Source organism: Carcharhinus amblyrhynchos, unplaced genomic scaffold (genome assembly GCF_965287045.1).
Source record: "Carcharhinus amblyrhynchos unplaced genomic scaffold, sCarAmb.v2.hapA scaffold_39, whole genome shotgun sequence".
NCBI lineage: Eukaryota > Metazoa > Chordata > Chondrichthyes > Carcharhiniformes > Carcharhinidae > Carcharhinus > Carcharhinus amblyrhynchos.
The window spans coordinates 7,856,451-7,878,557 of NW_027649780.1; the positions used below are offsets into that span (position 1 = coordinate 7,856,451).

Sequence of the window (22,107 nt, forward strand, 5' to 3'; positions counted from 1 at the left end):
GCTGCACCTGCAAGCTGGGTTTTTGCGACTCATGCACAAGAACCCCGAAGTCCCTCTGCACCGTCGCCTGCTGCAGTTTTTCGCCCCGTAAGTAATAGTCCTTCCTACCATTCTTCCTACCAAAGTGGACCACCTCACACTTGCCAACATTAAATTCCATTTGCCATTTCCTGGCCCATTCGCCCAGCCTATCTAGATCCTTCTGCAGACTCTCCACACCCTCCGCACAATTTGCCGTTCCTCCAATCTTGGTGTCATCAGCAAATTTCGACACCCTACACTCGGTTCCGTCCTCCAGATCATCTATATAAATGGTAAAAAGCTGAGGCCCCAGCACCGACCCCTGGGGCACTCCACTAGTCACCATCCGCCAATCCGAATAGCACCCGTTGACCCCCACTCTCTGCCTCCTATTTGACAACCAATCCTCTATCCACGCTAACACCCTACCCCCAACTCCATGTCCCTCGACCTTCTGCAATAACCTCTTGTGAGGTACTTTGTCAAACGCCTTCTGAAAATCTAGAAAGACCACATCCACCGGCTCTCCTCTATCCACCGCCCTAGACACATCCTCATAGAACTCCAGTAAATTTGTCAGACACGACTTCCCTTTAATGAAACCGTGCTGCGTCTGCTCTATCAAGCAATTCCCTGAAAACACTTCTTCTTAACCAACTACCTACCACTGTTTGTTGATTGATTGCAGGTTCTGGTATCTCAACTGCTGAACACCAGCCAGTCCTGGAATAAGTTTAATTTTAACTCATTCTAAGTAAATATTCTCACCCGGTCCTCTGTTGAGACCCTGCTAAGCAGCTTTAATGGTTCATTGTAGCACAAACTGAGCAGTCACAGGAATGTGGTCGAGATAGTCCAGTCCCATCATGCCTCACATTCAATCTGCAGTCCTTCAGTTATATGTGCCTGTATATAGCAGTCTTGGCCACTGTCAACCCCAACACTGCCATTTTGAACTGCTACAATGCCTGATATGTAAGTACACCCACAGTGTTATTAGGGAGGTATTTCCAGCCACTCATTCCAGATTTCCTCAAGACTGTTGGTGGATACCAGACTGATACATTTCATTCAACCACACCCAAGGTGAGTTATTCAAATCTCTTTATTGTACAGAACAATATATTCACAATATCTTTAAAACAGAATTCAAATATTCCAATTTTGATTTCAAGTATTAACATATTCTGTTAGTTTGTTCTTTATTGTCAATGTCAAGCTGGGGTTGTTCTCCTTGAAGCAAAGGAGGTTGGGGAGAGATTTGATAGAGGTGGGCAAAATTCTGACAGGTTTAGATAAGGTGGATAAAGAAAAGCTGTTCCCATTAGCTGATGGGACAAGGGTGGGGGGGACACAGATTTAAGGTTTTGGACCAGAGATGCAGGGGAGGATGTGAGGAAGAATATTTTGACATAGCAAATTGTAATGACCTGGAACTGGCAGCCAATGACAGTGGAGGAAATGGAGACAATAAACAATCACAAAGGAAATTGGATGGGCATTTGGGGGGTTTCAAACAGAAATGGTGACTAAATAGCTCTGAACTTCCGAATACCCTGTCACTCTGTGATCCTTGTGAAATTTGAAACCAGGTATTTGCAACAGGACTCAAAGAGCATCAACCCACTGGAGGCAAAGTTGTGAGACCAGCCAGTCCAGCAGAAGGTTGTGAATCTGTGGAATTCCCTGCACAGTGAGCAGTTGAGGCTACCTCACTGAATATTTTTAAGGCAAGATTAGATAAATTTTTAACAGTAAAGGGATTAAGGGCTATGCTGAGCAGGCAGGTAAGCGAAGTTGAGTCCACAAAAAGAACAGCCATGATCTTACTGAATGGCGGAGCAGGCTCAAGGGGCCAGATGGCCTACTCCTGCTCCTAGTTCTTATGTTCATATGTTCTTAAAGTCACCCTCTGCCCCTCCCCAATGACTAACTGTAAGAATGAACAAAATGCAATCCTTGATGTAACTGAGAGCAGAAACAATAACTGTAGAATCGAACCCCTGGAATCACTCATGAACTTGTTGGTGTCTCAGCAGGGCGGACAAAATTCTTAATCCTTTCCCACACTGAGAGCAGGTGAACAGCCTCTCCCCAGTGTGAACTTGCTGGTGTCGCCACAGGCTGGATGAGTCAGTGAATCCCTTCCCACACTGACAGCAGGTGAATGGCCTCTCCCCAGTGTGAACTCTCTGATGTCTCTGCAAGCTGGATGAGTCAGTGAATCCCTTCTCACACTGAGGGCAGGTAAATGGCCTCTCCCCAGTGTGAACTCGCTGGTGTCTCCGCAGGCTGGATGAGTCAGTGAATCCCTTCTCACACTGAGGGCAGATGAATGGCCTCTCCCCAGTGTGAATTCGCTGGTGCCTCCTCAGGCTGGATGAGTCAGTGAATCCCTTCTCGCACTGAGAGCATGTGAACGGCCTCTCCCCAGTGTGAACTTGCTGGTGTGTCTGCAGGTTGAATGAATGACTAAATTCCTTCCCACACTGAGAGCAGGTGAATGGCCTCTCCCCAGTGTGAACTCGCTGATGTGACTGCAGATCACATAACTGACTGAATCCTTTCTCACACCGAGGGCAGGTGAACGGCCTCTCCCCAGTATGAACTCGCTGGTGTGTCCGCAGGTTGAATAAATGACTGAACTCCTTCCCACACTGAGAGCAGGCAAATGGCCTCTCCCCAGTGTGAACTCGCTGGTGTTTCTGCAGGTTGGATGACTGAGTGAATCCCTTTCTACACTGAGAGCAGGTGAATGGCCTCTCCCCAGTGTGGCTGCGCCGATGAGCTTCCAGCTGAGATGGGGCTCTATATCTCTTTCCACAGTCCACACATTTCCATGGTTTCTCCATGGTGCAGGTGTCCTTGCCTCTTCCTTGGATGGACAATCAGTTGAAACCTCGTCCACACATACAATGCGTGTACAGTCTCTCCCCGCTGGAAATGGTGTGATAATTATTCAGGCTGTGTAACCGGTTAAAGCACTTTCGTCAGTGCACTGGAACACACTCACTTGAGTGTGGCAGTGTATTGGTACTTTTCTAGTCCCGCTGATGTTTGAAATCTTTTCAAATTGACAGACCAGACAACCAATTCTCCTTCTAAATTCAAAGGGCAATATTATTCAGGTCCCAAGGAATATGACTCTATCAGATCTAGATGTGACGTTTGAGATTTCGGTCTGAAATTCCTCTTTCAATGAGCTGTAAAACAAGTTCACAAAATCCATCAGTGTCAGCACAGGATAGAAATTCAGAACCACAATTCTAGTTTCTATGGAACATTCTTTCCTCTCTCAATTCCCAAAATCTGTAAATATCTGTCCCATACACTCTCCCTCCATTTTCACTCTGCTGTATCTAACATTCACCCTCCCAATTCTCCTGAAGGTGCTCATTGAGGCTGATTCACAGATCCATGCTCTCTGCTTCCTATCCTGGATACAGAGATCACAACAAATAGGAGCTGCAGTCAGCTATTTGGCCCATCAAGCCTTTTAAACCATTCAATGAGATAACTGGCTCATCGACTTCAGTGTCATTCTCCCCACACTAAACCCATATCCCTTGATATCTTCAATGTCTAGAAACCAATCAGTCTCTCTGCTGAAAAGGCTCAATGGCTGAGGAGTTGATAATTCCAAAACTTGACCACATTCTTGAGTGAAGAAATCCCTCCTCATCTTATTTCACATTCTTTTTAAAAGCCTTCGAACTTCTCTCAATCGCTTTCCCCAAAGTGCATCAACTAATCAAGAAAAGTGCAGCAAAATCGAATCTTTTACTGATAGAAGTTTTTTAAGGCAACAGAGCAATCTGAAGCCGTTGGCGTCTCGACAGAGCAGAGTGAGTCCCTTCCCTCACAGGGAGTAAAGGATGTCACTGTCTTCCAGAGAGAGAGAGAGAAAGACCTGGACCAACCTTTCCAGAGTCTGCAGCCTCCCTTTATTCATTTCCTTTCTCTTTAGTTGCTGCAAGTCCCCAGTTTCCCCCACAGTGAGAAAAGAAATGGAGAGGGGGAGAAAAGAAAGACTTTTTCTCACAGATGTTCCAGAGCGGAGGAAGTTTGTGTTTTACTGAAGCTCAATCTTCATGCACGCAAAGCCCACAATCTGATTGGCTGGAGGACCAGAGTCCTTCCGGTCCTCCAACGCTTTCCATTGGTCAACACCGCTGCAAGCAGGTGGGGGAGGGTGGCTTCCGCACATGCGCAGCTTACTCTTCCCTTGGACATGCGCAGTCCCGGGTCACCTGCCTGAGCGGCTGATATAGCGGTCTCCGAAGCGCGGGGGATTGTGGGAGCTGTGGCTGCCATTACTCATCCGGAGCCCAGACACCAAACTCCTGGGATTGGGATGAAAAGTGCGGGTGGGGAGCATAGCGACCCCGCCCTGACACACAGGACATGTGGGGGAGTCATTGTATTGGATTGAGAAGTTCCCTTAGCAGTTTGTTCACTTCATGTGGAAAGAGTTCATCTCCAAACTCCTGGGACTTAGTCCTTAATTTGACATATACCCCCCTCAACACGCCCTTCCCTCACCTCCCTCTGCCCTTCCACCTCACCTCCTCTCTCCTCCCCACGCCCCTCGCCTCTCCCTCCCTCCTATTATCTCCACCTTCTCTTTACCCTGTCCCCCTTACCCCGACAACGCCTCCTCTCCGGGCCACCCCTCCTCCCACCCACTCCCCATATCGCCCTCACCTACATCTTACATTTCCACCCATGCACTCTCCCACCCCTCACCCCTTGGAGAGAACATGCTTAATTAATCTACGGAGGCAAGACAGAAGTTTTAGTTCTACAATTCCGATCTTGCCTATGTAGGTTTATTATTAAATCCACACCCAAAAATTTGCCTGTCAGCTAGAAACTGTTTGTTCCTCAAACAAGTAAACAGCCTTGTTGATATTAGAACCTTGATGTGGAGCAGTTGACTAACAAGTGATTTTACTCTAATACATCGATCATCCCTTTTACTAAATCTATTCATTCATTCTGACATTTGCCCCCTTTTGGTCATTGGCCCAGTCCAAGGTAGCCAACTTCCTTTCCCTTTGCAATCTTCTTCTCACAACTAATTTTAGATATAATTGAAGTGGTATAATTGGATATAAAAGCTGTGATAACATATAATTGCTGTATAAATTGCATAGACTTAATAAAATTCACAAGCTGTCCCTTCACCAGTATCCAACTTGTAATTGATTCTTATTAAGTATTATTTGTCCCTTGTCTTCATTTGCCCCAATCCAAAATTCCATTTACTTTAATATTGTCTTACAGTCAGTTTATCTATGGAGTATGTGTCAGTGCCTTTATCATTTCAAAATCATTTCTCACTTTTCAGGCCATATTACCATTTTATGCCAGGCTGTTTGTCAAGTAGCTGAGCAAGTTCCATTAGAATCCTAGAATCATTCCAATGCAGAATGAGGCCATTTGGCCCATCGAGTCTACATTAACCACAATCTCATCCAGATCCTATCCCCATAACACCACTTATTTACCTTGCTTGTCCCCCTGATTCTAAGGGGCAATTTACCATGGTCAATCAAACAAGTGCACACATCTTTGGACTGTGGGAGGAAACCCACGCAGACTTGGGGAGAACTTGCAAATTCCGCACAGACAGTCACTCAAGGCCATAATTGAACCCGGATCACTGGTGCTGTGAGGCAGCAGTGCTAACCACTGTGCTACCATGCCACCCTTCATTCTTCAGTGCAGCTGCACCGTGTACTCTCAGATGTTAGTTCATTCCCAATTTACAAATTACTTCTGCAATCTCACATCAGTCTTCGAATTCCTTCTTCAATGCTCTGTTGGAGTCTCACCTTCATAAGCCATCTTCACACATTTTCCCTCCCTGCTAAATGTTGTCACTCATTTTATTGTAAACAGTGTTCTTTGTCATGCTTATTTGCATCTCTCTGCCCTCCCCCCAAATCAATGTTTTGCATTTGTGGAAGGTTAATCAGGTTTTTTGGGACTGTGCTGTGTATTTTATCAGTCACTTTCATCATCCTGAATTCCACTGTCTTACAAAGGATGCCCCATTCAATAATTCTGTCAGAATCTTCAGAGGAAAGTCAAAAGTGAGTGTTAAAGGGGTTCTTCATCTCAATGTCTTTGCTTACTTCCTCCTCTACAGTCCCAATGTCTCAAATGGTATCCAGATGATCAAATTCAGTTCTCTCAAATAGTTCATAGGCAAAGAAACAAATATCTCCAAGAGAAACCTGTCACTCATTCATCTCACCTAGACTTCACTTTCACTCAAATGCTCATAAACACTCCAATATATGGATTGCTTTAAACTACACTTTCAGGAGTTCTGGAGGTTGTTTAGAGTCAAATAAATCATGAAATATTCTCATAATATCTGTAAACAGAAACTGAACATTTCTGTTTGATTCAAGGCATTATCAGCATTGTTATTTCCCTTAAGCATCAGGTAATTTCCATTTTAAATGCTTGAAACAACAATTCATATCAGATATTTATCAATTCCAATATCAAAGGCAGGCTTGGTAGTTTTCTGAAAGGTAAAGTCTTTTGTTCTCTGCTTTAATTCTCAAAACTGCTGACTTCACTGGGACCTGGAGACCAGCATCACCTGTTTAAAAAAAACACAACCAATCCATCTGGCTCTGGCCAAGATGCCAGTGAATTAATATGTCCAATCATAAGTTACATTAAAGAAAACAAAGGTTGTGTGGAGATTTATAACAATTAACTTTCAATTCATTTGTCTATCTTTTTTTAAATGCCAATTCCAATTTCCAATATTTGCTACTTAATCAAAGTTGAAAGAAACACTTTGTGGAATGTCTTGTTGACCAATCTCAACAATTTTAACTCAAATATTTTGGAAAGTTGAAACTGGTTTGCTGCCAAACTGCAGCCTTATCTTTATGTTTTGGGAACAAATTGGCCTTCACAATTCTTACCTTGAACAATATAATTTCAAACCCAAATACATTCCTTTCACATTTTAGTACAGTTTGAACTTATTTCAAACTGAAACTCATGGCCGTTCAAATTAAATTCATTTTTATTCCCATTCCAAGCTAATTCTTTGAATCCATGATGCTTGCAAATAACACCCTGCTTTAACAATGACTTTACTCAAATGTACAGTATTCCTTCAATTGGGCAAATAAACTTGGAGTAAGTGCTGTGGATCATGACGGTGCAGAAGTCATGGCTAATCTCACACACCAGCATTCCCTTATCTCACAGGAGAGGGAAAGGAGAGGGGGAGGACCGTTTTCAGTGATCCTGGTTTTGGCGATAACAACTACATTTGCTCACTGATGACAGGTTTGTGTCTCAGGTTGTTTGATTTTAGCTCAGTAGTAGTTCTGCTTCAGGGAGGTGTCTCTTTGTGGCTGAATTCACTTCCTCAAAGTCCCCATGGCAACTTCAAACTCTTCACTTGATCTGATATTTTCTGATTGTAGACAAATATCTTGTTCCAGAATTTGGCCTAACAGCAGTAGTTTTTTTCTGAACACCACTCACCTTTTCATCTATCCCTTATTCCATGTAATTGATTGTCCAGGGCAGGCGTGCTCTCCTGCCAGTAATTATTTCCATTCTGCAGCTTATCCACCAGTACCCTTTGCTTTTTATATTTTGTACTCAGCCGTAAGGTTTCCAATGTGACTGTAGATTAACTTATTCTGGACTTTTTCCAACTCGCTGTTTCCTTTCTGAATCTCTTTGGAAAACCTATCAATAACCCACTCGTAATCTTCGTCACATTCTTCTACATTTCCTAGGGTATTGTTTGCTCCTGATGCCCTTGACTCTGTTGTCAAACTGTCAGTCATATTCTAGCATATTCCAAAGATCTTGTGTATTTGCTTTTGAGAGGCAGCAATGCTAACCACTGTGCCACTGGACAGAATGCTGGCACAGTGGATAGAACAAAGAAACTAAAAGCAGGAACAGGCCATTTGGCCCTTCAAATTGCTCTATTATTCATCTAAATCATGGCTGATCATCGAATTCAATATCCTGATCCCCTCTTCCTGCCATTTCTCTTGATTCCTTTAGTCCCACGAGCTATATCTAATTTCTTCTTCAAATCAAACAATATTTTGGCCTCAATTGTAGGGTAGCACGTTGGACCAGTGGTTAGCAGAGACCTGGGTTCAATTCTGGACTTGGGTAAGTGTTTGTAGAGTTTGCACATTCTTCCCATGTCTGCACAAACTTCCTCTGGGTGCTCCAACTTCTATCCACAGACCAAAGGTGCCCAGGTTAGATGGATTTGCAATGCTAAGTTCCCTCTTAGTGTCCCAGGATGTGCAGGTTAGATGGATGAGCCATGGAAAATGTGCAGGGTTATGGGAATAGGGTGGGTGAAAGGCCTGGTTAAGGAATCTGTAAGAGAGACTTAGTGCAGACTTGATGGGTTGAATGACTACCTTCTGGACTGTAAGGATTCTATGACTTATTAACTACAATCTGGGGTGTTGTTCTGCCATAAACCTCATGATAGAGCCCTCAGTTCCCCATTCAAAGTTCATGACGCTCTGTTCCTCTTGTCCTTTGTCATTCTATCACTACATCCCCATCTCTGATTTTGAACACGCATGGTTCGTATCAGCTTGTTTAAATGTGGTTTCTTTTCAGGGCCTGGCCTTCCTGTGCAGCTTTCTATAGCTCTCCTATATCATGGAATATATATCATAGAATCGATTCTGTCCTTATGTACTGGTAACCGAGAACTCACGGTGCTCCTTCAGGAGAAGACAAGATCGAATAGATGTTACCCTGGGTGGGGCCAGAACAGAACTGGAAAATAATGGAGTGAAATTGAGTGAGGGGTCAGAGAGTTTTCCTTCCCCTCAAGCTGTAGACTGTAGAATCCTGGAGTCCCCCTACTTTGAGGTGTCTTGCTAATTGGTGAACATCAAATTTAATTCTATGAAATGTCCGTGCATTTATTTTGAATTTGATGATTACACTATTTCTTCTTTGATGATAGATTCAAGCATTTTCCCTGCTACAGAAGTTAAGCAAACCAGCCGATAGTTATCCACAGTTTGTCTATTTCCTTTTTTAAAAGTGCCGTCACCCCTTTGTCTTCAAAACATCAAGGAATGCAGACCTGGACAATTTACTCTCTCTTGATAAGACAACCCTCTCATCCCAGGAATTAGCCTGGTGAATCTCCTTTGGACAACCTCCACTGTTTCAATATCCTTGTTTAATTAAGGGGATCAAAATTGTACACAGTATTCCAGGTGATGCCTCTGCCTTTCTCCCATTTTAAACAATGGAGTCACATTGGCTGATTTCCAATCTTCTGATACCCTCCCAGAATTTAGCAAGTTATGAAAAATTAAATCCAAAATCTCCACTATCTCATCAGCAACCTGCATTAAAAGCCTAGTGTGCAATTCATTGGATCATGGTGACTGAAGGGAAAGAAATTGAACCCAGTCTGTACATTCCACACATTGTTTAGTCCAGTCATATAGACATATATCTGTCTGGCAGCCTGCGTGGAGATTTTCAGCTGTTTGTGTCCAGAACAGGAAGTGGTGAGCATGGATCTGTCAATCTGCACCTTCAGGAGAATTGGGGGGTGAATATTGGATGCAGAAGAGTGAGAATGGAGGGAGAGTGTGTGGGACAGGGGTTCACAGTTTTTGGGGAATGAGAGAGGAAAGAATGTTCCATTGAAACTAGAATTGTCTGATCTGAATTTCTATTCTGTACTGACACTGATGATTACTTAAATTCTTTTTTACAGGGTATCAGGTGAGGATTTATAGACAGAAATCTCAAACAAAACATCACATCAATATTTGATATCCTCACCCAATTCATCAGGACCTCAATATCACTGGCCCTTCAATTGAAAAGGAGAAATCTTTTTCTGTTCTGTCTGTCTGACGTTTTTTTTAGCATAAATATGACTGAGTCAGAGTGTTCCAGTGCACTGACTGGCTAAAAATACATCACAGCATTGACACGGGGAGAGACTATACCCATGTTCTGTGTGAGGTTTAACTGATTGTTTAACCTGGAGCGTAACAAGGAGACATGCACCATGGGGAAACCGTGGAAATGTCGGGTCTGTGGGAAGAGATACAGTTTCCTGTCTCAGCTGGAGATTCATCGATGCAGTCACACCGGGGAGAGACCATTCACCTGCTTTGTGTATGGGAAGGGATACACTCAGGTAATTGATTTGTGGAGACATCAGTGAATTCACACAGGGGAGAGACTGTTCACTTGCTCTGAGTGTGGGAAAGGATTCACTCAGTTATCTAGTCTGTAAAGACATCATCGATTTCACACTGGGAGAAACCTTTCATCTGCTCTGTGTGTGGGAAAGGAGTCACTCAGTTTTTTCATTTGCAAAGCTACCAGCGAGTTCACACTGGGAGAGACCTTTCACTTGCTCTGTGAGTGGGAAAGGATTCGGTGTGTCATCAGGCCTGCAGAGACACCAGCTAATTCACACTGGGGAGAAGCCATTCACCTGCTCTCAGTGTGGGAAGGGTTTCAGTCAGTTACCTTACTTGCAGAGCACAATGTCACTCACACCCAGGAGAGACCCTTTAAATGCTCCGACTGTGGGAGGGATTTCAAAAGCTCTCAGCTAATGATGTCCCACCAGTGCATTCACACTAAGGAGAGACCGTTCAGCTGCTCTCACTGCACAAAGAGATTCAGATCATCATCTGCCCTGCGGACACACCAGCGAGTTCACACTGGGGAGAGACCGTTCACCTGCACTGAGTGTGGGAAGGGATTCACTCACTCATCCCGACTGCAGAAACACCAGCGAGTTCACAAGTCATAGAGTCATACAGTACAGAAGAGGCCTTTCAGCCCATCGAGTCTGCACTGACAAAACTATACTAAATTTGCACTAATCTATTTTCCAGCACTTGGCTGATGGTATTTGAACTGTCAAAACATTCCAGTGCTCATCCATGTGCTTTTTAAAGGTTGTGAGGTTTCCTGCCTCTACTACCCTCCCAGACAGTGAATTCCAGACTCCCACCCCCCTCTGGGTGAAAACATTTTGCTTCAAATCTCCCAAAACCTCCTGTCTCTCACCTTAAAATGATCCCACCTCATTATTGATCCTTCAAATAAGGGATACAGCTGCTTCCTATCCACTCTGTCCATATCCCTCATAATCTTATACACCTCAACCATGTCCCCCCTCAGCCTTCTCTGCTCTAAAGAAAACAATCCCAGCCTATTGAGACTCGCCTTGTAGCTCAGCTGCTCCATCCCAGGCAACATCTCGGTGAACCTCCTCTGAACCCCCTCCAGTGCAATCACATCCATCCTACAGTGCGGCAATCAGTACGAGTACAAACTGGGGTTAAACAGAGCTGCATCATCGCACCAACCTTCATCCCCACCTTCCCCGCAGCAACACGCCACCCCAGTGCCATGAAACTCCCGCTGGAGTCAAGCTAACCAACTGGACCAGTGGGAAGCTTTCAGTGTCCCACCCCTCCAGGCCAGAACCAAGACCAGCCCAATCTCAGTCATCAGGCTGCAGTACACAGGACTCTCAGGGGAATGGGGGGAGGTGATGGCCTAGTGGGTATTATCACTAGATTATTCATCCAGAAACTCAGCTCGCGTTCTGGAGACTCGGGTTCGAATCCCACCACGGCAGATGGTGAAATTTGAATTCAATGAAAAAAATTAAGAACCTACTGATGACCATGAAACCATTGTCGATTGTCGGAAAAGCCCATCTGATTCACTAATGTCCTTTAGGGAAGGAAATCTGCTGTCCTTCCCTGGTCTGGCCTACATGTGACTCCAGAGCCACAGTGATGTGGTCAACTCTCAAATGCCCTCAGGCAACTAGGGATGGGGAATAAATGCTGGCCAGCCAGCGATGCCCATGTCCCACAAATTAAATTTAAAAATGCCTATTTGATTTGATTTATTATTGTCACATGTATTAGTTTACAGTGAAAAGTATTGTTTCTTACGCTATACAGACAGAGCACACTGTACAAAGGGAAGGAGAGAGTGAAGAATGTTACAGTCATAGGTGTATGTGTTAGGTCCACTCAGAAGTCTGACGACAGCAGGCAAAATGCTGTTTTTGAGTTGGTTGGTACATGTCCTCAGGCTTTTGTATCTTTTTCTCGATGGAAGAAGGTGGAAGAGGGAATGTCCAGTGTGCATGGAGTCCTTAATTATGATGACTGCTTTTCCAAGGCAGTGGGAGGCTGGTTTGAGTGAGGGATTGGGCTTTGTTCATGATCTGAGTGTGTCTGTGCGCACACTCAGAGGTTGATCTAGGTGATTTTCACAGTAACTTGATTGTAGCGTTAATGTAAGCCTACTTGTGACACCAATAAACAAGCTTAAACTTATCTACAAACTAAACATCCGGGAAACAAAGGTTCTCTCCCAGCCCACTCCTACTCCCCCTCCTGACCATCAAAATCCATGTTGAACCCCTGGACAATGTGGATTATTTCTCACACCTTGGGAGCCTCCTGTGGGCACGGGCAGACATCGGCGATGAAATCCAGCAGCGACTCCAATGTGCCAGTGCAGGCTTCGGATGCCTGAGGAACAGAATGTTTGAAGCCCGAGACCTCAAATCCAGCACCAAGCTGGAAGAGAGAAATGTTTTCACGTGGTCAGTTTTTAATGATCTGAATGTACCAGCTGGGTGGAATCTGGGGAGATTCTAGAAAGACCAAATGAGTTAGCTGAATAAGATAGGGTATTTCCATTGGTAAGGAAGAGCAAAACTAGAGGATATCAATCAAAGATATCACCAAGAAATCAAATGGGGAATTCAGAAGGAACTTCTTTACTCAACGTGGTGAGAATGTGGAACCTTCTCACCAGAGCAGCTGTGGTCCCTGCCCTCCTGTATCCATCAGAAACATGGACAGTGAACAGCAGACACCTCAAATCCCTGGAGAGATGTCACCAACGTTTCCTCCACAAAATCCTACAAATCCACTGGTAGGATAGGCATACCAATGTGAGTGTCCTCTCCTGGGCCAATATGCCCAGTAGCGAGGCACTGATCAACTAGACCAGCTGCAATGGGCAGGTCACATTGTCCTCAAGCCCCACATAAGACAGCCGAAACAAGCGCTGTACTCCGAGCTCTGCAATGGCAAGCTGTTGGAGAAAATTCCCAATAAGTTTGAGAAATTTTAAACCATTAGGCATTTCAGACACTACCAGCATTGAGTTAAATGACTTAGAAGCTAACAAGGGAACAGTCTGCATATGCGAATACAGTAAGAGATTTAATCAAGTAATTCTGATTTACTTGTAATTCAGAGATTTAAACAAGTAATTTTGATTTAAACATGAATTTTCTGATTTAAAATGGATGTTAGCTGTATTTTAAATCAATTGTAACCTTTAGCCAAAGGCAGGCTGCTGCAAGGCATGATGGTACAGAGACACTTACAGACAGGCTACATTCTTCAGAACAATGAAGCCACAGAATTTGCCAACATTTGCCAGTGAAGTTTCTAACAGAAAGGTTTTCAAGGCAGCTTCATGAATAGGATTCATTCACACTGTCCAGATAAGACAGTGCCTTCTCAGACATGAAAATTTGCATTTGTCTGGTGGCAGAGTGAGAGCCAGTGGGAACAGTAACTTTGATCTTTATAGCTAAGCATCTGGGGTTGCTAAGCAATAGGGGAAGCGGAGTCAGCAATAGGGGGAGGAAGTGTCCGGATTCTATGGACAAATTAAACCCCATTGTGTCAGAGGATAAAATGCAATTGGCTAAAGTATATGACATGTAATTAACAATTTTTTGTGTTAAAAATGATTGGTTCATACCTAATGAAAGGTGGGAGAATTTGACATGAAGAATGTAGAATTGATCTATCGAAAGCATTTTATGACAGAGTTATTGCAGAGATCAGGATGCTTCTCTTCTAGAGAGGGATTACACTGTCCAATAATGTTTCCCTTCGATCATTGGTCAAATAAAAGATAAGTCTTTAAACTGGGACACTGGCTTTCGTGAGTCTTTGTATTGTCTGAAGGTTTTGGCAATACCTGCTCTCCAGTGGTAATGTACCCAGTGTGTTGGGGGCAATGAACTCAGAAGAATCATTCAACACTCAAGCCTGATTCAATCAACAAACAGTTTATTGAGTTACCATTACCACCTGTAAAATTTTTGTTCTTTATCTGGGGTTGAGGTGACAACGACAGAATTCTCAGTTATTCCAAATTCCTCCAGGCTACATTTAAAATTTCCAGATTTAACTGGTTTGAATAAATCCACAATTATAAACTAAAATAGACACGAGTTTCTGAGTGATTTAAAACAAATCAACTGACTGCTGAAAGGGTTAACTTTTCTACAGAGCCTAAAGGGGTGGGGAGTGAGCAGAAAAAACTTGGCACTCAATTATGGCATTTTACATAATTTCAAAAAAACTTTCTAACAACAAAACAAACTTGATTTTAAACTTCATCTATTCATTTTTTTGTTACATTCCTCAACCTAATTATTGTAATTTGATCAGTTATTGTTAGGGATGGGTAACTTTTGTGCTTTATAAACTGATTCACTCATTGTGTTAATTCTACATGGGCTCGGAGAATCAGAACCCAGGCTTCTTCATTCTTATCTTTTTTTACCTCTCCCACCACTCCCTCTGTTTTTGGGGGAGGGTCGTGGGGATTCCAAATCTCATTTTATCATAAAAGTGAAATACTGCAAATGCTGGAAAATCTCAGCAGGTCTGACAGTATCTGCGGAGAAAGAATAGAGTCAATGTCTCGAGTCTGGATGACCCTTTATCAGAGCTCTTCTGAAGTGTCATCCAGACTCGAAATGGCTCTATTCTCGAACTGTTTTATCGATAGGTTTTGTGTTCTTACTTTCCAAATGGCAGGTAAGAGACCTGTCCGGTACCCACTCGATTTTTCACTGGCCATGATGGGGTAAGATAATAACCATTACGATCTACTCTCAGAGGATCCACTTTTCAGTCCAGTGCTACTTGGAGTATACCGTCACTTCACTGACTATCGGGTCAAAAATCAGTCACCGTTTTTATCACAAATTTAAGATAAATTAAACAATCCCTGAGAACACTTCTTAATTTCTTAACCAACTATCTACCACTGTTTGTTGATTGGTCAGACCCCCATTTTTTACAGATTTGGGTATCTCAGCCACTGAACACCAGCCGGTCCTGGGATAAGTTTAATTCCAACTCATTCTGAGTAAATATTCTCACCAGGTCCTCTGTCAGGGCTCTGCTAAGCAGCTTTAATGGTCTGTAATTGCAGAAACTGAGCTGTCACAGGAATGTGGTCAAGATCGTCCAGTCCCATAATGCCTCACATTCAATCTGCAGTCCTTCAATTAGAATATGTGGCTGTATGTAGCTGCCTCGGCCACGGTCAACCCCAACACTGCCTTCCTGAACTGCTACAATGCCTGTAAATACACCCACGCTGCTACTGGAGGGATTTCCAGCTACACATTGCAGACTTTCACTAACTGTAGGTGGATACCAGATTGATATATTCCATTCAACCACACCCAAGGTGAGTTATCCCAATTTCATTATTGTCCAGGACAATATATTCACAATCTCTTTAAAACAGAAATTCAACATTCCCATTTGATTTTAGATATTAACATATTCTGTTAGTTTGTTCTTTATTGTCAATGTCAGGCTGGGGTTGTTGCCCTTGGAACAAAGGAGGTTGAGGGGAGATTTGATAGAGGTGGACAGGATTCTGACAGGTTTACATAAGGTGGACAAAGAAAAGTTGTTCCCATTCGCTGATGGGACAAGGACGAGGGGGACACAGATTTAAGGTTTTGAGTCAGAGATGCAGGGGGAGGAATGTGAGGAAGAATATTTTGCTGCAGCGAATGGTATTGACTTGGAACCCGCTCCCTACGAGGGGTGGAGGAAGTGGAAACAAATAATTACAAAGGAAATCGGATGGGCATCTGGGGGGTTTCAAACAGAAATACTGACTAAACATCTCTGACCTTCCTAACACCCTGTCACTCTGTGATTCTTGTTAAATCTGAAATCAGGCAATCGCAACAAAGCTCAAAGAGCATCAGCCCACTGGAGGCAAAGCCATGAGACCAGCCAGTCCAGCAAAAAGAAACCCTCCCCATTGACCAACTGTGAGAATGAACAAAATGCAGTCCTGGATGTAACTGAGAGCTGAAACAGTAACAGCAGAATCCAACCCTGAATATCACTCGTGAACTTGTTGGTGTCTCAGCAGCTGGGATGAAATTCTGAACCCTTTCTATAGACTGAGCTGGTGAATGGTTTCTCCCCAGTGTGAACTCACTGGTGTCTCCACAGGCTGGTTGAATCACTGAATCCCTTCCTATATGCAGGGCAGCTGAATGGTTTCTCCCAAGTGTGACCACGCTGATGTCTCAGCAAGTGGGACAGTCGAGTGAATCCCTTCCCACACTCAGATCAGGGTAATGGCCTCTCCCCAGTGTGAACTCGCTGGTGTTTCTGTAAAGTGGATAACACAGTGAATCCTTTCCCACACTGAGAGCAGGTGAAGGGTCTCTCCCCAGTGTGAACTCGCTGGTGTGTCCGCAGATTGGATAACTGGTTGAATCCCTTCCCACACTGAGAACAGATGAATGGCTTCTCCCCAGTGTGAACTCGCTGGTGTCTCCGCAGTCTGGATGAGTCAGTGAATCCCTTCCCACACTGAGAGCAGGTGAATGGCCTCTCCCCAGTGTGAACTCGCTGGTGTGTCCGCAGGTTGGATGGCTGAGTGAATCCCTTCCCACAGTGAGAGCAGGTGAACGGCCTCTCCCCAGTGTGAATTCGCTGGTGTGTCTGCAGAATGGATAACTGATTGAATCCCTTTCCACATTGAGAGCAGGTGAATGGTCTCTCCCCAGTGTGAACTCGCTGGTGTGTCAGCAGGTTGGATGACTGAGTGAATCCCTTCCCACACTGAGAGCAGGTGAAAGGTTTCTCTCCAGTGTGAACTCGCTGATGTGACTGCAGGTGGCGGAACCGAATGAATCCTTCCCCACATTGAGAGCAGATGAACGGCCCCTCTCCAGTGTGGCTACGCCGATGAGCTTCCAGCAGAGATGGGTATCTGTATCTCTTTCCACAGTCTGCACATTTCCATGGTTTCTCCATGGTGCAGGTGCCCTTGCCTCTCCCTCAGGTGGACAATCAGTTGAAGCCTTGGCCACACACAATACGTGTACAGTCTCTCCCCACTGTGAATGGTGTGATATTTATTCAGGCTGTGTAACTGGTTAAAGCTCTTCAGTCAGTGCACTAGAACACCCTCACTTGAATTTGGCAGTGTGTTGATGCTTTTCCAATCACACTGATGTTTGAAATCTTTTCAAATCTCCTTCCAGATTCAATGGCCAATGATATTCAGTTCCCAAGGAATATGACTCTGCCATATCTAGACCTCATGTTTGAGATTTCAGCCTGTGATTCCTGTAAAACAAGTTGACACAAGTCATCAGAGTCAGTACAGGATAGAGACCCAGAACAGACAACTCTACTTTCTATGGAACATTCTTTCCTCCTTTATTCCTCAAAAGCTGTAAATCTCCCTCACACTCTCCCTCCATTCTCACTCTGCTGTATCTAATATTCACCCTCCCAATTCTCCTGAAGGTGCTGATTGACAAATCCATGCTCACTGCTTCCTGTCCTGGAGACACACAGCTGAAAATCTTCATGCAGGCTGCCAGACAGATCTATGCGCATATGACTGGACTAAAAATGTGTGGACTTCACACACTGGATTCACTTCCTTTCCCTTCAGTTGCTGCAAGTCCCCAATTTCCCCCAGAATGAGAAATGGAAAGGGGGAAACATTGATTTCCTCCCAGATGTTGCACAGAGGAGGAAGTTTTAGTCTTCATTGGCCAACTTCTGCATTACGACTTTCTCCCTCAAAGACATTGACATCCTTTGCTCCCTCAGCTTGACACATTTATTTGTCTGGCTAAAAGGATGGTCTCTTTCCTAATGTTCACAATTAAAGGGCTGGTTTCCCTCGGAGATGGCTGACATTTAAGAGAATAATAAATTATTAGAGGATAATATGCCGAGTGTTGTTATATTGTGGATCTGATATACTATTTATGGTTCTGTAACAAAGTACATTTATTATTTCTTGTCTTGTAATGAGGCATTGTAGCATTATATATTGAGGCATTATATATTTCCACTCATCGAGTAATTACAGCACAGAAGGAATCCATTCAGTAACTCAAGTCCATGCCGACTTCTGTTGAACAATCCGGTCAGTCCCATTCCCCTTCTATATTCCCTTTCCCCTGCAAGTTTATTTCCTTCATGTGCCCATCTCATTTCTGAAATATATTAAAAGGGACAATATACTAATATAGGACAGAGACGTGTCTGATATTGTTATATGGTAGAGATTAGATATATTATTTATGGCTCTGTAATAAAATGCACTTATCTGGTTGTGTAACATTGGACTGTAGTTAGATTATATATTTGGACAAATCTCTTCCCTCAGAGAATTGTTGGTATCTGGCTTCCTCTTCCATAGGGACCAGTGGAGGAATTGAATATCTTCAAGGATGAGTTAGACAGTTTTTGAATGACAAGGGAGTCAAGACTTATTGGAACAGGCTGGAAAATGGAGAGAAAGCTCAGATGAGGAAGGATTTCTTCACTCAAGGATGTGGTGATGTTTTGGATCCCTATTTTGCAAATTGCATCCCTTTTTTGCAAATCCTTCTATGGCATTGTTGTTTCCTATTTCCAGTCACACAAGTGTTTGGATCTTTTTCTACAGACACACTTACATTCAGGTTCTGATGAGTGGAGTGGACTCCGTCAGGTTTTGATCTGGTTAGAGTTTCCCTTCAAATTTTGTCTTAAAATTTTCTGTCAAAAAGATCATCACCGTCAGTCAAGAATAGAAATTAAGCGAGAAACGTTTCTCTTGGGTTGAATTTTCTGTGCGTAAATCCTCCCCTATTTAAAGGGCGAAAAGCTGCAGCATGCTACGGTGCAGAGGGACCTGGGGGTCCTTGTGCACAAATCGCAAAAACCCAGTCTGCAGGTGCAGCAGGTGATCAAGAAGGTGAATGGGATGCTGGCCTTTATAGCAAGGGGGATAGAATATAAAAGCAGGGAGGTCTTGCTGCAACTGTACAGGGCACTGGTGAGGCTGCAGCTGGAGTACTGTGTGCAGTTTTGGTCACCGCACTTGCGCAAGGATATTTTGGCCTTGGAGGGAGTGCAGAGGAGGTTCACTGGGCTGATACTGGAGATCAGGGGGTTGGACTATGAAGAGAGACTAAATAGACTGGGTCTGTACTCGTTGGAGTTTAGAAGGATGAGGGGGGGATCTTATAGAGATGTATAAGATAATGAAGGGGATGGATAGGGTAGAGGTAGAGAGATTCTTCCTGCTTAGAAAGGATAGCAGGACTAGAGGGCACAGCCTCAAGATAAGGGGGATGGGCACAGTTTAGAACAGAGTTGAGGAGGAACTTCTTCACTCAAAGGGTGGTGAATCTCTGGAATTCTCTGCCCGTTGAAGTGGTGGAGGCTACCTCGCTAAATATATTTAAGTCACAGGTAGATAAGATTTTGACAGACAAGGGAATTAAGGGTTATGGGGCAAGAGCAGGAAAGTGGAACTGATCCACTTCAGATCAGCCATGATCTTATTGAATGGCGGGGCAGGCTCGAAGGGCTAGGTGGCCTACTCCTGCTCCTATTTCTTACGTTCTTATGTACGTTCTCCTTGCATCTGCTTGGGCTTCCCCTGGATGCTCTCGTTCCCTCCCACATTTGGAAAGATGTGCTTGTTCGGTGCATTGGCCTGAACAGGTGTCAGAGTGTGGCGACTAGGGGAATTTCACAGTAACTTCATTGCAGTGTTAACATAAGCCTTGCTTGTGATTAATAGATAAGCATTAAACTTTAAAATAGTTAGAATAACTAAAATAGATAGTGAATAGGAAGAAGGATTTGCTTCCTTTCCTTGTTATGTTGCCACTTTGCCTGATCAATTAAACATCTGGCTCTGTGTAAACTAGAGTCAGATTACCCGGGTCAGAGGGTTGATGCAGATTGATGGACAAGTTGTCTCCATTCTGAACAATGGGGAACAAGCCCCTCCCACTCATTGACACCATTGCCCCGTACAAAGATGGCGGCAACGCATGAGCCCCGCTGCTTATTGCCCCCAATAAAGATGGCGGCCGTTAACCCAAGCCGAACATTGGACTTTGCAGCCTCGCTCGGCGCGAAACATAAAGTCCTTTTTTGGAGGTTGGGCCTGAACAACATGTCACAAAAACTCTTCACCCACCAGATCCACCGTCCCCGCGTTCCGCAATTTTCCTTGTACCATTTGTGGATTCGAATAAAAACCCTCTGTCTGTCGCCCTGACCTGCGTCACTGACTGTCTTTAGGCCCGCCCCTCACTCACTCCGATTGGTTGGAGGACCAGCCGCTCACGCTCGGTCCTCCAGCCCGCCCCCTTTCCCTATTGGTCTAGAGCTGCCGTCAATCAGTCCCTGGGCATTGTGACGTTGAGCATGCGCAGTGCGGCTTATGTCCAGGGACAGAAGCTTGTTTGTCTCCTCTTCAGACGGGAAGGAGGCGGATGGGTGGAGGCAGCGTTAGGGGCAGTGGGTGGGTGGGAGGGGAGGCTCCGCACACCCGGTAAGAAACTAGTGGCACCGTCTCAACACCCAACACAACGGCAGCTGCAGCGCTTTCTTCTGGTGTCAGCCCCAGTGGACAAATGTGGCTTCATGAAGGAAATGCAGTCATGGGCTTGTTACTGAGAATCATCTTTAACTCACTTCACTGACCCTGGAGCAGGAGGAGAGAATGGGGGAAATTTCTATCCTGGACTGATAGTGATGGATTTTGGAAATTCCTTTTACAAGGAGTTAGAAGGAGAGGATTTACACTCAGAAAACTGAAATCTAGCAAGACATCAAGATCTGAGAGAGTCACTTGATTAATCAGAACCTGGATATTATGGACCCTTGAGTGGAACCATTCAGCTCTGGGTCATTCTTACTCTCCATTGTAATCCAGAGGACCAGGATAATGTTCTGGGGACCATACCAGGGCAGCTGGTAGAATTTAAATTCTCTTAATAATTTGGAATTCAATGCTAATCACAGTATTGGTAACTGTGAAGCCATCGTGATGTGTTGAGGGAAGGGGAACGTGCGTGGAATTGGAATTTGCAGCTTTGGGAAACAAGAGAGAAATAAGTATTCCCCAGGAACTATAATTGTCTGTTCTGAATTTGTGTCGTGGGCTGACCTGTATGAACTGGATTTACAGGGTTACAAATAGAGGACTAACAGATAGGAAACTCAAATCAAGCATCACGTCAAAATCTGACAGTGACTCAATTCATCAGGACCTGAATACCATTGGTTTCCGAATGTGGAAGAAGAAATGTTTGTGTGTTCTGTCTGTGGGAAAAAAATCAAACAGCAGTGTGACTGGAAAAACATCAAGACACACACACACACACACATAGTGCAGGGACTGTGGGAAAGAATTCAATTACTCATTGTGTGGAAATTCATCGATACACACACTGGGGAAAGGCTGTTCACCTGCACCATATGTGGGATGGGATTTTCTCATTTATCCAATCTGTAGATACCAGCGTAGTCACACTGATGTGAGATCTTTAAATTTTATAACTATGAGAATAGCTTTGAAAGGAACGATATTCTGCAGGAACACCAGCGCATTCATGCTGGAGTGAAGCCATTCACTTGCCCTATGTGTGGGAAGAGATTCATTCGTTAACCAGTGAGTTCTTATTGGTGAGAGACCATTCACATGCCCTGTATGTGGGAAAGGATGCACTCAGTCATTTCATGTTTAAAGTTTATCTATTAGTCACAAGTAAGGCTTACATTACCATTGCAATGGAATTACTGTGAAATCTGAGACACCAGTTAGATCGCGGATGACTGCAGATATTTTACTGGGGATTAGAAGGAAAGGATTTGCAGATAGGAAATTATCTGCTGGTTTCACAGTCACTTAATTCATCAGGACTTG

The 22,107-nt window shown here is 44.1% G+C and overlaps 1 protein-coding gene across 1 annotated transcript in view; it reads right to left on the minus strand.

Moving 5' to 3' along the window:
- Positions 1 to 22,107, minus strand: part of LOC145363615 (uncharacterized) — a 62,177-nt gene that overhangs the window by 21,247 nt on the left and 18,823 nt on the right. The window contains 3 exon segments of the mRNA XM_080218796.1: positions 2,068 to 2,871; positions 16,513 to 17,180; positions 19,548 to 19,554. Of these exon segments, the coding sequence (XP_080074922.1) occupies positions 2,068 to 2,871; positions 16,513 to 17,180; positions 19,548 to 19,554 (1,479 nt within the window).